At 41.9% G+C, this 13898-nt stretch overlaps 1 protein-coding gene across 2 annotated transcripts in view; it reads right to left on the bottom strand.

Annotated features, from left to right (window-relative positions):
- Positions 1-1485: 1485 nt before the first annotated feature.
- Positions 1486-13898, bottom strand: part of LOC128876341 (uncharacterized) — a 50682-nt gene continuing 38269 nt past the window's right edge. For both annotated transcript variants that reach the window (XM_054122613.1, XM_054122612.1), the window contains exons 4-6: positions 5508-5871; positions 4226-4593; positions 1486-4021 (exon numbers count right to left, since the gene is read on the bottom strand). In XM_054122613.1, the coding sequence (XP_053978588.1) occupies positions 3102-4021; positions 4226-4593; positions 5508-5871 (1652 nt within the window). In that variant the 3' untranslated portion in view covers positions 1486-3101. The remainder of the gene's footprint in view (positions 4022-4225; positions 4594-5507; positions 5872-13898) is intronic.

Raw genomic sequence — 13898 nt, 5'->3', positions numbered from 1 at the left:
CAAACGTTCTTATCTAGATAACAATTTCGAGTAACGAACATGAACTGTTTAGAACGTTAACCGTTATTCGAAATAATCCTGTTTGTTTTTTTTTTTTTTCAAGATGCATCGAACCAATAAGTAAACGTAGACTCTATTGATTTTGGTAGAAATACAGAAAATGACGAATGGTTTGTTTCGGGGGATGGCTTGGATATTGACGTGTTGAACGTTGTGTAATAATAAGAATAATAAATATAAAATAAAAGCAATCTGTTTGCAAGTGACTGTTCCATTTAAAAAAAAGGAACAGCATCGAATTCAAACGTTGGTCGAGTGCATCAAGCACACGTTGCGCCATCTGACGAGAACGTTCTGTACTAAAATACCCGTAGTAATTCCGGAAACCACAAGCCCGGCACATTTGCATAAATCACTATGTAATGTAATCGATGATCCTCTTCTTGCGTCCGGTTTTTGCATTCGGCCAGATGCTATCGCGAAGGCTAAAATTTGAATAAACGATTCACGGTGCCGCAGGGCCAAGGAACTCGGCATTCCCGAGAACGAATCGCGTTTGAAGACCTTATCGGAATCGTCAAGATCATCCTTATCGCGTATCTATGTCCGACGGAAACCTACAAACATTTTGCTCAAACAGTATTTCCATAAAAAATAATCGAGAAATCACTCCTTTTCATCGAAGAACGTCTCTCAAATCTTCTCTAAACGATTCTGCATATTATTCGATAAACCAATTATTACTTAGTAACTAAATTCGATCGTTAAAATTGAACTTATTAATTTTAAATATAATTTTCTTTCGTCCGATAGTTTGTCTTATTACATTCCAATCTATCATGTTCTGAAATATATTGAACTTCTGTCCAACGGGACACTTCTAGCACCAAATTTTCCATGGAAGAGCGATGCAATAGTTTCACCCTTCGCAAGATGGCGCGGGGTTGTTGGCCGCTGACAAGTTCCTGTTCTATTTGGTTCTATTCAGTTCTATTGATTGACCCGGATTCGAAGATGTGTACACCCTAGAGAAGTGCAACTCTGGGTTTTCTGCTGGTTTTGCACGCGATCTGTAATTAATGACTGACTACTGCTGGTCACGATGCCCCATACGCGATTTTGTAGTAGTTTAAGAAGGTTCTCACAGGTCATGGAACGAGGGAACGGTATCTGATTTCCAGGGATTCCCCTAATTGTTACAGATTTATATACAGTGTCACTTCAAGCATATACATCTCGCGTAACGTTTCGACTCTAGACGTGGGTCGACTATTAATCGAATATTTTTACATTTGCAATTTTTACCAGGTACGTATATAGCTAAATTATTTATCAAATTCTTTACGTAGAGGCAAACACGAAATCTATTTGCTTGCTATTGTATCAATTATTTAAATTTTGTCCACTTAGAGTCTAAATATTAAGTGAAATATATGTGTTTGGAATGACCGTATACAAGCCTGCATTTATTAACAAGTACGGATGTAAATCATAATCTTTTTATTGTTTTTCGAGCGTTCCTCGTACAGTGACCGTCACAATCAGATCTCGCGTAACATTTACCGTAGCGAGTGTTCTAGATTCTATCGAGACACTGGTTGTCAAAGCGTGTTCGGTCCAGATTATTTATTAACGTGTATATTATTTTTCCCCCACAAACAAAACGTTTACAAATCTTCCACACGTAAGAGAATAAAAACCATAACAAAATGCACGAATAAATGCCTCTTGTTCAGTAGCGCACGTATGGCACGTTCTTGCTTCAGGAATTTTATTTCATTGTTTGGAATGATGGTCGACATTTCTCAAGTCGCAATAATAAAAGTAACGAAACAAGCATAATTTATATCGGAATATCGTAAGTTGGTACTATTCTTGTTCTATTTTCTTCTATTTGTTACACACGCAACTAAAACTTAAGCACTGAAACATTTAAATAAACGACGCGTAAACAATGCTTGTTCCACTACCGTTACGATTGAGATTTGCCATAATAACAAGCAACGTTTACTATTAATTTCTGAAATCAATTTCGTGCAATGAATTATTCGCTGCCTCGATATTGCTTGCAGCGAGTGCGTTGCGCGTAAAATTGATCGACAATCGACGTTTCGTTCGCCGATGACGTTCCGCGACTTGTTGTCCAATCGCTGGTAACGTCGAGAACTTTATTCCAGTGCTGAGACTATCGACGTAGAATTTAGGGTAACGAAATTTTTATTCCTACTAACCTTAACGTTTAGCTAAATGTATTTACAAAATCTTTGCTTTCGTCGTACCTAATTTGTGCGAATTCACGAAGATTTCACGACGTGCCTTCCGCTCTTACCTCAAACCGCGCACTAAATTCATTCGACTCTCTCTCTTTCTCTCTTCTAGTAAATACACACTCACAAATTAATAATCGTCAACTATCGTGCCCATTTCACGTAACAGTAAATTTATTGTCATCGTACCGATGGAACGATTGATTTTATCGAAGCAGACTTCGGTCGAAACCGGAAGGACGCGTAACGTCGACTAACGCGAATTAATGTCTCTGCAGCTATTGGCTGTTACCGGAGAGCGGTCATGTTTGGATCGCGAAAGATTTTTAAACTTACCAGCTCAGTGAGCGCTCGCTAACTGGCGTTTCTGGATGCAGCCAATATTATCATTCGAAATCAATTCCCATTATTTTAGAGGAACGATATAAATATTTCTCTAGCTGTTTCCAACGCGTTTCTTCGATATTTTGCCCGAGGTAAACCGGCGATACGAATGCAACGCTTTTAAAAAGCGAACATGAACCGATCACCGTAGATATACATTTGTTACAGTGGAAGTGTATGGTATATGGATGTTCCAATAGCGAAAGCGACTAAATAACATCGCAATAGACATCGTTTGACTGCTTCAACGAAAGTGTACACTCGATAGTAATAGTTACCATTCGCCAGCCACCTCCTTTTACTGTAAACATATCTACCAGACAGCGTCAACTATCATTTCTTCGTCTCTCTATCGTTTCAGAATTGTTTAACCATCCAAAGGCAACACACGAATCACACAAACCCGTTCGTTCCGACCCCGAAGAATCATGAGGCATTCAAAGGAAGTCTTCAAACGACAACACCGTGTTGAGCTAGCAGTTGCTTCCTCTGATGAAGGCTCGGTGATTCCGCGTCCATCTCGACGGTTTGAGCCCCGTCGAACGACTTCGAGGTCTTCAAATTATTTAACGCGTTCAGACAATTATTGGTGGTCATTTCCAGAGACTTGGAACTCTTCAACGACGCGTTCGCCAGTTTCTTTATAGTCTCCGAGATGGGACACTTGATGAATTCCCTTTGCCTCTCTTTCTCTTTAACCCTCTGGTTGTCGTCGACGACCAAAGACTCTTTGGCCTCGACTTCCTCCTCCCTTTCCTCGTCGTTCGACTCTTTGGAATCCTCTTGTTTCGTTTTCTGATCGTCCTGTACACTGGTCTTCGATGACCTGAGGAGGTCTGACGATTCAATCTGAGCTTGGCGCGACTCTTCCTCGTCCTTGCGGTCGTCTTGACCTAACAAGGACTTGGGTGGAGCTTCCACGTAGCCACTCTCGTCGCTGTCTACTTCCTCGTCCAGGCTGTCCAAAGTCAGAAAAGGCGATTCGTCGTTTTGCAACTCGTGACTCATTCTACCGGGGTACGTCTCCATCACTCGCCTCTCTCTGTCCTGAGGATCGTCGACCCTGCGCAGTATCTCACCCCTCGGTCTGTAGTCGACCACGTCGTCGAAATCTTCGACGTCCTCGAAGTCGAACACGTGAGAGGCCGGGTCCTCGATTTCTTCGTCCTCTTCCTCCATCGACTCGTCCTCCTCTTGGGGTGACGTAAACCTCTTACGACCGATCGCGATCTCGCGACGGTGGAAACGGGGACTACCCGCGCAGGTCATGAAATTCGGCGAGCCCTCGGAGTTTCGCCGCGGTCCCGGACCTCTTCTCACCACCTCGTCGGAGAACATCACTCGTCTGTCGGTCCGTGGCTCTGCTTCACCTGTAGTCAAAACGAAACTTCAATGAACCTCCGTTTCTTTTCTATTATTTTCTATAACTTTTTCTTACGAAGTACAGTAGAACTCCATTTATCTGAATTTAATTTAGCGAACTTCTGCTTGCCTATTATCTGACTTTGTTAAATTGAATCTAGATGAACAGAGTTCTAATGTATTTCGTAAGAGGGCCACCAACAGCCACCGACCTGCAGCGTGATTGTCTTCGGGTCCAGGAGCCCTCTCCTCGCTAGTAGCAGTGCTTGCTGTCTCGCATCCGCTGGAAATACTTCCGTTTTCGTCGGATGACTCGCGGTTCAGAGCGTCGAGAAGTCGGGCGAGCCTCCAGCTGTCTTGATCTTGCCAGCTGCGTGCAACGTTCTGCAGGGTCCTCAACTCTTCGAGGATCCTCTGCTGTTCGATCTCCTCGGCGACGATGTCCTCCTCGATCGCCGAGAGCTTCGGCGCGCTTTTGGATCTCTCGAGCGGTGGCCGATAATTGTGGCCTCCGGTACTCAGCAGCAGCTTTCGTCGCGGTAACGACGGATTCTCGTACAGGGCGCTTGCTAGGGACAATCTGTAAATAACAAGCGCGGAATGAATTAAAAATTGCTTGAATCGTTGATCATTCGAGACGTGGGAACACCCTCAAAGAGTTTGCATATCGAGGCCAGGCGACTGTAATTTACCATCTCTGTTCGCACGGACGATCAGACGTATCGAGAAAGAGGTTCGTCGAGCTATCGTGATTTTCCTAGAAAGACAGGATCGGACACACGTCACTCGACGATCGGTTCGACCTAAATCGTGACTCGATCGCCGTGCATCGTGATCCACGGGCGCAACCCGAATCCGTCTCTTCGCGAGATGCTCACCATCTTGGCATATCTCAGGCTTATGGAGAGGTAAAAAGAAACAGTGCATTTCTCCGTCGTTGAATAAATGCGCAGAGCTGCTATCTGCATTTTACCTATGGCGATGCACGCGACAGACTGCGCCCGTGTTCTCTATCTTTCAACGGAGTTCGTAAAGTTCTATGATCCTTCGTTGCGAACCATTAGAGAGGCAGATTTATTGCCAATAAATTTCAATCGACGTTAGCGCATTTTATTGATGGTCACTTGAAGAGATAAGTGAACGTTTCGTACGCAGACGTTCGCGATAGGGAGGCACGCGAATACTTGGTTACTTGGGCTCTATTCGAATAGGCGAGTATTCAGACCCTATGTGGATACTTAATTGTTACTATTACTTTACTATTACTCGAGTATTCGAATGCTTGACTATTTTAACACAGAATTATTGAGACACTATGCAAACACTTGAATACTATCCAAGCGATTATTCGAATAATTGAGTTGACTATTCCAATAGGATTCAAACACGCGAGTATTCGAATACTTTAGTCTCGGAAGTTATGATGAATGGCGAAGATCGATGGGGATTAAATAAAATATTCCGTGGAACACGTTGACCTATCGTACGGCTTACCTAGCATTTTGCCTGGAGACCTTGTCCCGTCGGAATTCCAGGAGCGCTTGTTGCAGCCTGGCGTTCAAGGTCGAGGCCAGCCTCCTGGCGGTGGACTCCTTGCTGCAGAGGGCGGCGTGGCACCTGAGCTCGGGCCTCAGTCTGCGTCCTTCGTGTCTGTAGACCCAGACGAAGAGGCGCGGGTGAGAAGCAGGTGCTGTACAATAGGTAACCCTGTGGGCCCAGTACTCCGTCAGACCGTGATCTTTCGTCGTGGCGGTCAAACCACCGTTCGTGACCGTCAGCCTCATCGACACGTCCGGCCTGTTGCTGGTAATGTAATTGCGCCATAAGGTCGACACCGGTTTCTCCACGCAGCCCTCACCTGCAATTTCAATCAGCGATTCTCGTAAGACAGGGCGGAAACGTGCAACTTTCTTCCACGTTGGTTGTTAGTTTCTCGTTAAACGTTAGCTAACGGTGTCGGTAGTCGGTAGTAACAATGTAGAGAGCGTACGAGACTTTCTCACTCGATTTTCTAACATATATCTGTCCATCGTTTAATTCAAGTAAGTGTAACACATCGTAGCAGCTGTTTGTACAACTAAAAAGAGAAACGAAACTTTTGCCCGATCATTATAACCTGAAGTATTATATCATCATGTTGTACCTACACCAGTTGTCGTCCTATTCGCGTTCTTATTAGTATAATTGGACTTCACCAGAGGGTAATGTCTCTATGTTCTACGGCATTGTAGACACTCTGTTACGCGTTCTACCGTAATAATCATGTTACTGTTATGGCGCGGGTATTACTTATTCAACGGCGCCGTTGCGCTATTATTAAGAACGCCATCAGCAGACAACAAGTAATCGGGACAAAAGCTACGTGTGCGCGAGTTTCGCTGGTTGTTTCCGCGTATAATTACATACGGTACAATTGCACGGCATATAATACCTATTACTTGTATTACGTTGGTGGAAACAAAGTGGCTCCCCTTCAGGGTTGAATCCAAGACGCGATCCATATATTTGCTATTCTAAGACAGTCCTGCGTAAAGTCTGGCATGAATTCAGAATCCTTTCTTTAATCGAGGGATGCTTCGAAATTTCTTGTACGCGATGTTGGTGATTTTGGAGCATTATATCGTTATTGGTTATCAAATACCATCATTTGAGTATTTAAATATTCGAATACCACGATTCCAGTATTCCTGTATTCGAATACCGTTATATAAAAATACAAGTATCCCAATACTATTTCTCGAATGCTTGAGTAGTGGAATATCCATTCTATTCTATATCGAACTTTTCTCGCAATATTTAGAGACAATTACTCTCTTTCAACAGAGAATTAATTTGCTTCGCGAATCAGTTTCCTCCTCTTTCCTCTAATTATAGATATAAGTATAATAGCTATCCGTTGAAGTTGACAGTTTTAGCGTGAAAAAAAGTTAAGAACCACTGTTCTACGCAAACACTTAGGCCAGGACATTTCACGGGAGCTCCACAAGCGACTGGAATACACCGATGGAACTAAATCGAGGGACAGGCATATCCTGACCTTCGATACAGTTCGATTCGCCGTTCCCCGTTGCGCCTCGGATCGCGTTACCAATTAAGAGATACAGGAAACGCTGGTACAGTTACTTAAGTAGAGTTCAAAAAAGCAATGGAAGGGCACGGAAGAGGGGCACCAGCGAAGACGATCGGGATGGCACGTGGAAGCAGGTGAATGTAGGAAGCCATTTCGAGACTGCGAAACAAAATGGACGTAACCACGCTTTGTTGTACGACGTTTTTCTAATCCAACGCACGACAACCCCAGCACGAGTTTCAACAATATATATTATTTAATTCCTTGTGGTCGTGATCAATTATTTATCGTTTCTAGTAACAACTAACCGACATTTCTTTCATTTCAAAATTTTAATTATTAATTCTACTATATAATCAAGTTTGTAATTTAATATTTCCTGTTCATTTTGTTTGAATAATCGTTTATGAGGTAAATACATAAATAATGAATTTCGACACCTGGCCATTTATTTTGCTGTTTCCAATAATAAAACATACGTTTATACGAACATTGCGTCGCAAATGTTCGGTAATTTGAATATTATGGATTCGACTACACCCGAGCACGGATGAACCATGGCAACCACGGCAACAACATCGTGGTTAATTATAAGTTCGTGCTGAGGCTGAAGTTTCGACGACGAATAAGGTCATGCAACGATGTAAGATACGGGGGTGTAGCTCTGATGTACTAAAACACTTAAATATTCAAACAGTATTTTCAAATTTTAAATACAAATTTTAACACTGGATTTACTGAAGCAATGCTACGGTAAGTGAAGTGGACTTACTAAGATTAATTAGAAGGCTTAGACAAAAATGAATTTGGATATATATATTTGTCTTCCTATGTGGATAAAAGTCGGTACAAGTGGTTGGCGAAAAATTCAAGTCCACAAGGATGTATTGCCGCGGATGTCGAAAGTTTGAGAACCGCTGTCCTGGCGCATTCCATAGCTGCCAGAAGATACTCATTTTGCCCGTGTATCATGCGATTCTGGGCACGTTGGGAGAAAGCAATGGCTCGCGTCGTTGACAATGATCGTCACGATCGAACGACACGCGCGCATGTGCGCGGCGGTATCGAATCGCGGGCGGAAAAACGGACGATCTGGAACGACGCGGAACAGGAAGCGGCGTCGAGTGGAGCCATCGGTTCCAGGACGAGTGTATGGCAAGGGAACACGACCGCTAGGCCGTAACACTACGTTCGGTATTATCCAATTAAAGGTAATGCCGGCAGCCCGTTAATTTTTCTTCCGTTAGTTCCCTCGGCGATTGTGACCCGAACTTATCCCATTGCGAGCCGATACTCGAGCAATGATATCCGAATAATCATGTATTAGGTTGTCCCAAAAGTTTCTTTCGTAATTTGCACTCAATTATTTTGTGCGGCAGTGTTTATATAAATAGACGATCCAATTTCTTAGATGTTGATGTTGTAACAGTAACGGAGCAAAACGAATCGTACACAATTCAATAATGTAACATTAGACATAAAATATTGTGTACGTATTACTTATTAATAAAACGAAAGAAACTTTTGGGACAACCTAATATTTGAATAAGGAGGTTCAAATGCTCGAGCAGTTACTGGATTTTGAACACTCAAATATTCGAGTAATGATACGCGGTTACTCGAATCATATTTTTCAAAGGAGACAACGATAAATTTAACATTCAGAATGTTGACGAATATAAAATACGATTAATAAGTATCAAAGAGTAAATTTTCTGTTTCAAGAGTATCGATTCGAAACGAAAATAAGTCTCGACAAAAACGTAACATTGCGGTTCGGATTTATCCAGTTAAAGGTAACGTTGGCAAGCCCGTTAATTTTTCCTCCGTTAGCTCTCTCGGCCATTGTAAGCCAGCTGGCCTCAAGAGTTCATCGTGTTTTCCGGAAAATGGGCGCCACGGCTGGCTGCCGGGATGCGGCAGGTCTGGTACTCGAGATACCATTCGTTCTGTCGTCGCTGAAAATGAAAAGTTTGCATTCGCTTTGGCCATTGTTGCCGCGGACGCGAATCAATGTTGGCTGGAATCGAAGAGAACCGACGAAATCGGACGATCGAACGACGCAGACGATGCGTATGTACTCAGATAGGCCTGCGATCATTTGTTCGGAATTTTCTGTACTTGAATATTTGGGGTGATTGAAATACTCGGTGAGTGTAATTTGAATGTCAGATGAGTACTCGAGTATTCGAAGAATTCGAGTACGCGAATACACGAGTAAACCTTATTATTGGAGTAATGGTATTCGAATACTCGGATACTATAACACATTCGAGCAATTAGTAGCAGTAGAATAGTAGAGATGTATCCGAGAGAGGAGGATAAATGAAATTTTCTGCCAACAAGGAAAATTCTCGAAGCAGTCACGTCCAACGAAATTACCATTTTCCTCTTAAGAATTATCATCGTCACGTTTACTCCGTGATGTTGCACAACAAAAAATTACAAGATTTAATTGCACAAGGTGACATTAATAACCGTATACGTTATTAATTTTGTGAATTATTGAAACTACTAGAAACATACGTACACCAACCAAGAACGCCATATCGGAACTTTCAAAGTGCATCCAAAGTAACTAAGTATGTTTTATAACTGTTTGCCAAAACCGAACGTTTCCGTAAGGTCGCGTCGACCGTTTTCGAAGCGTGCTTTCAGCGAATATTTATTTAACGGACCGCGAAACGATCCGAAGCTTACGACTTTGCTCGTACACGCAACTGTGTAATTTCGATGGATGTTAAAGCACGTACACGCGACCGCTCTTTTGCTTCTCTTATTCCGTTTCGCCGCAAACCTGCGTACAGTGAGTCACAAAAGTCTACAAACTGACTCAACCGCGCGAAATCGTTCGCGATTTATGTTTCGTTATCGTTGCTCACAAAGTGTAACGCGCAATCAGCGTACATTACAATAAGCGTTACCAAACTTCTGGAATATAAAAGATGGGGGTGTTGGCTATAACAGATAAAACTGTTTACTTCTTCGGAATGAAACAGCCGAAGAGCGATATCCCTTTGCCAAGACAAGCACAACTAGACTATCTCAGATAGCAACGCGTACAAGTTAACGATAGCAGATTTGATAAAACAGTTAAGAGAATTATGATTTTTTTGGAGGGGAAGATTGCTACGATGAGGTCAGATCATTGCAGTTCATAGAATTCAGAGTTCATGGGATTTATAGAATTCACAGAATTCACAGAATTAGGTTAAAAATCATTTTTTTGTAATTTTCATTGACTGTGCTGGGTTCCCACGAAATTCGAGCACTTTTGGGATTCACTGTAGTCCGATCGATAATCAAGGGCTCGAGTCATGAGATATTCCGCCATTTCAGAAATATCCCCGTTAATTTTGCGCGATTACCCGCGTAACCGTTAACTCTCGCGTCGAAATTCCAGAAAATCGTAAGATTTCAAAGATAACAATCGCGTCTGCATATGTGCTTTCAGTTATTTCCGTTCCATTGAAAGTCTGCTTCGTTTCGACGATGACCAATTCAATTGCTTCTTCCAACTAACGCCAATAAAGTATAATCGTCAATAAAAACGCGGCGAATCGCGGAATCGTCGTACGTTTCCGCGTACATACGTCAGAGACGGACGAAAACCGATTCGAGTGGAAGATAACGGGTAGAACCAACGCGTAGCAATTCATTTCTGATGCATACTCAATGACACGTACGAGTTTTTAGCAAAATGCGAATGTCAGAGTGCAAATGTTCGAGTGTATATTAACACTGGATTTACTGAATATCCGAGATTAAACGGATAAACACTTGTTTATTTGAAATTTTGATCTAGATCAGAATTTTTGCCCATCTCTGATCCATCTACTCCGTTTTCTCGTTCGCGGTATCTTCGATGGAATATTAGTGTCTCGCGGTATCTTCGAGCCTCGGACGTGACCGATAAATTCTTGAAAGCTTCCCTGGCGTGTGATCTGCTGTAATCTCGAGCATTAAATTACGTATCGGACGCGTGGATCGTCGCGATAAGGTAATAAGTGACATATTAGACAATGTTTTTAAACGACGGAATCCGTGTCGATGAATCCGCCATAAATTGGGACTTGGTCGATACTCGATGTTTTTGTAGAATAGGAAAAGGTAAGCACTGTCGTTGTTGACTCAGGTGTGAGATCGTTGGACATTTTATCGATATTTTCCTAAAACGATCGACCCTCGATCTTTCCTATAATTTTCCTAATTTCTCCCACCAAGTATTAGTCCACCTCAGATTACAAAAAAAAAAAAAAAAAAAATGATCAACAAAAGAAAGCGGCCCTTTTATTGCGATTAGAGAACTTTTGTTACCATTTGACGAAAAAATGCGTGCATCGAAAACTGCGAAACAGAAACGTCGACGCCACAGAGGAAGCAACAGCCCAATCTTCCCACTCGGATCTGCATTTAGTTATGACACCTGTTAATTATATGCGCGATAGACAGGTTTCTTTGTTCCCGCGTGATTATAATCGCACCCCGTCGTCGGTGTCGCCATCGAGCACACGCGAATAAAGGGACGCCGTAAATTGTCCACGACGATTAAACAGAGTCAACGAATTCTGATAGTAACTTTTTATCGTTCTTCGAATCTCTCACCGGCGCGGTTCTGCATTTTCAGCACGGTATTCTTCGCAATGTTGTTTTTTTCTCTTTTTTTTTTTCTTTACGTAACGCAATTTCGCAAACCATCACTCCGCGCGAGGGAATTATGCTAAAGCCTGTGCACATGCGAACACGTGCGATTCGGGCTTGGGAAAATCTCGATTAAACGCGCGTTAGGCCAGCAATTCTCAATCTTATTTGCCCTGTTCAACCCTTTCGTCATGTTCTAGAATTTTATCCTCCCTATTGATCAAGAAAATTATTGTTGGAGGATCTCCATGGATGGTAAATCGAAACATTGATCGTTACTTTTAATTTTTTTTTAAATTATTGCTTTCGATTATTTCTAATTCGACCCATGTAGTGTCTTACCAGAGCTTCGGGATAAAAAATTATTCGCAAAAGTAGACCCCGAGATTTACGGTCCACGCATTACATTGGTTCCAGCGAAATTTTAAGCGGCCACTTGATGGGCCAAACCCCGTCATTTGCAATCATAAAACCGAAGAATTTCACCGATACTTTTCGTACGAATGGTACGGGGAGGCGCGCGATCGCGATAAACCGTCAGCAACCGTCGATTAGTTTTCTCTTTAATAGAATTAATAGTAACGACGTGAAATTATCGGGCTACAAACTGTTACTATACCGGCAATCAACGCCAGAGTTATAATCGAAGATTGTAATCGAAGACAAGGCGTGTCCACCATATGCGCTCGATGACCGTCTTATTTTAAATGCAAAGGAATAGCGTCATTTGCTTGTATAATAGACCGACGACATTTTTGCGTGACATCCTTGAGCACCGCCGCTCCAGCGAGTCTAAAATTAACCGTACGATGGATAACGTTTATTTATCAACCGACAATAACGCCAATAGAATCTTAGAATGCAGACATGTCCACAGTTGTGGTCACTAAACTTTTCCGGAAACGTTCCCTGAGGTTGGAGTTTACTGGAATTTAATCAAAATTAAATTGGGTTTATCGCAGGTTTATTGGGTTTATTGGGTTTATCGAATCTACTGAAATTATGCGCAGAGTGGAAAACGCGTAAGACAATGTATCGATTCTCACCGCCGACGAATCTGAATTTGGAAGATATAAATATCCCGGTATACAAACGGTGAGATATAATACGACACTTTTGATTAAAAATGATACAATATCGTATCGTATCAAAGTCGACTATCGCTTATAGGATGATTCGTTAAAAAGAGATAACGATACCACGAAATCGACTAAATACGATTACAAATTGGGAAACCCCTCGACTGATAAGGCAACATGGAAAATTTGTCTTTATCTTACGCGAGTGCTATAAATGTTATTATGAATATTTTAAATACGAATCATTTGCAATGATTATTTTTGACGAGTAACAAAGACACTGATTCTTAATACTGATAATTAAGAGATGTTCGATTCGGGACGAAACGATCCTTCGTCTTTTGTTATAAAAGCAACAAATATATTTTCATTTGTCAATTTTTTCTCTAGTTCTAAATTTCCACGCATTTCTGACCGAAGAAAGGATCATCGTTGAATATTTAAAAATTTTCGAACGGAACGCGAACGTTGGACAGGCAGAAAGGGTTAAAAATGGAGGAGATCGTAGAACAGGACGGAATCTATTTGCATTCTTCCCCGAATGTGGCACGAAGGTCAGCAAGAACGACTTCGAGGCAAAACTGGAAACTGTTAATGCGGACTTGACCCAAGGACCAGCATCGCCAAATCACGAGTACTATTCCGCGACTCCAAATTCAAATAATACATCGATAAAGTACTCCAATATTAAATACTCCTAGAATACTATTCAAATAATTACTAAAAAATATCCATGTATTCGAATAGCGGTATTCGAATCGTTTAAATATTTAAATACTCGAATACTCAGAAGTTCAAACACGGTATTCGAATACCCACGAAGCATTCGGATATTGAATTATCCGAATAGTCCAAGTCCTACTCGAATCTACTGAAATACGATACGTAGCAAAAATTAATATTTCGTGCTGACGGTTGGTAACTCCAACCTGACATATGTATGTACTTACATCACGAACCACTGGATGCAGTTCGATGGAATTCATTCGAGTCACGCGTCATTCTCGAACGAGTACAGCGAATACACTTGACCTTCATTTGTTACAGATGCTCCGTTCGGTGGAAATGCTTCTTGAATTCGTGTTTTAACTAGGG

Source organism: Hylaeus volcanicus, chromosome 5 (genome assembly GCF_026283585.1).
Source record: "Hylaeus volcanicus isolate JK05 chromosome 5, UHH_iyHylVolc1.0_haploid, whole genome shotgun sequence".
NCBI lineage: Eukaryota > Metazoa > Arthropoda > Insecta > Hymenoptera > Colletidae > Hylaeus > Hylaeus volcanicus.
Note: the sequence above shows the minus strand (reverse complement) of the source record. Positions and strands in the feature narration are given on the sequence as shown.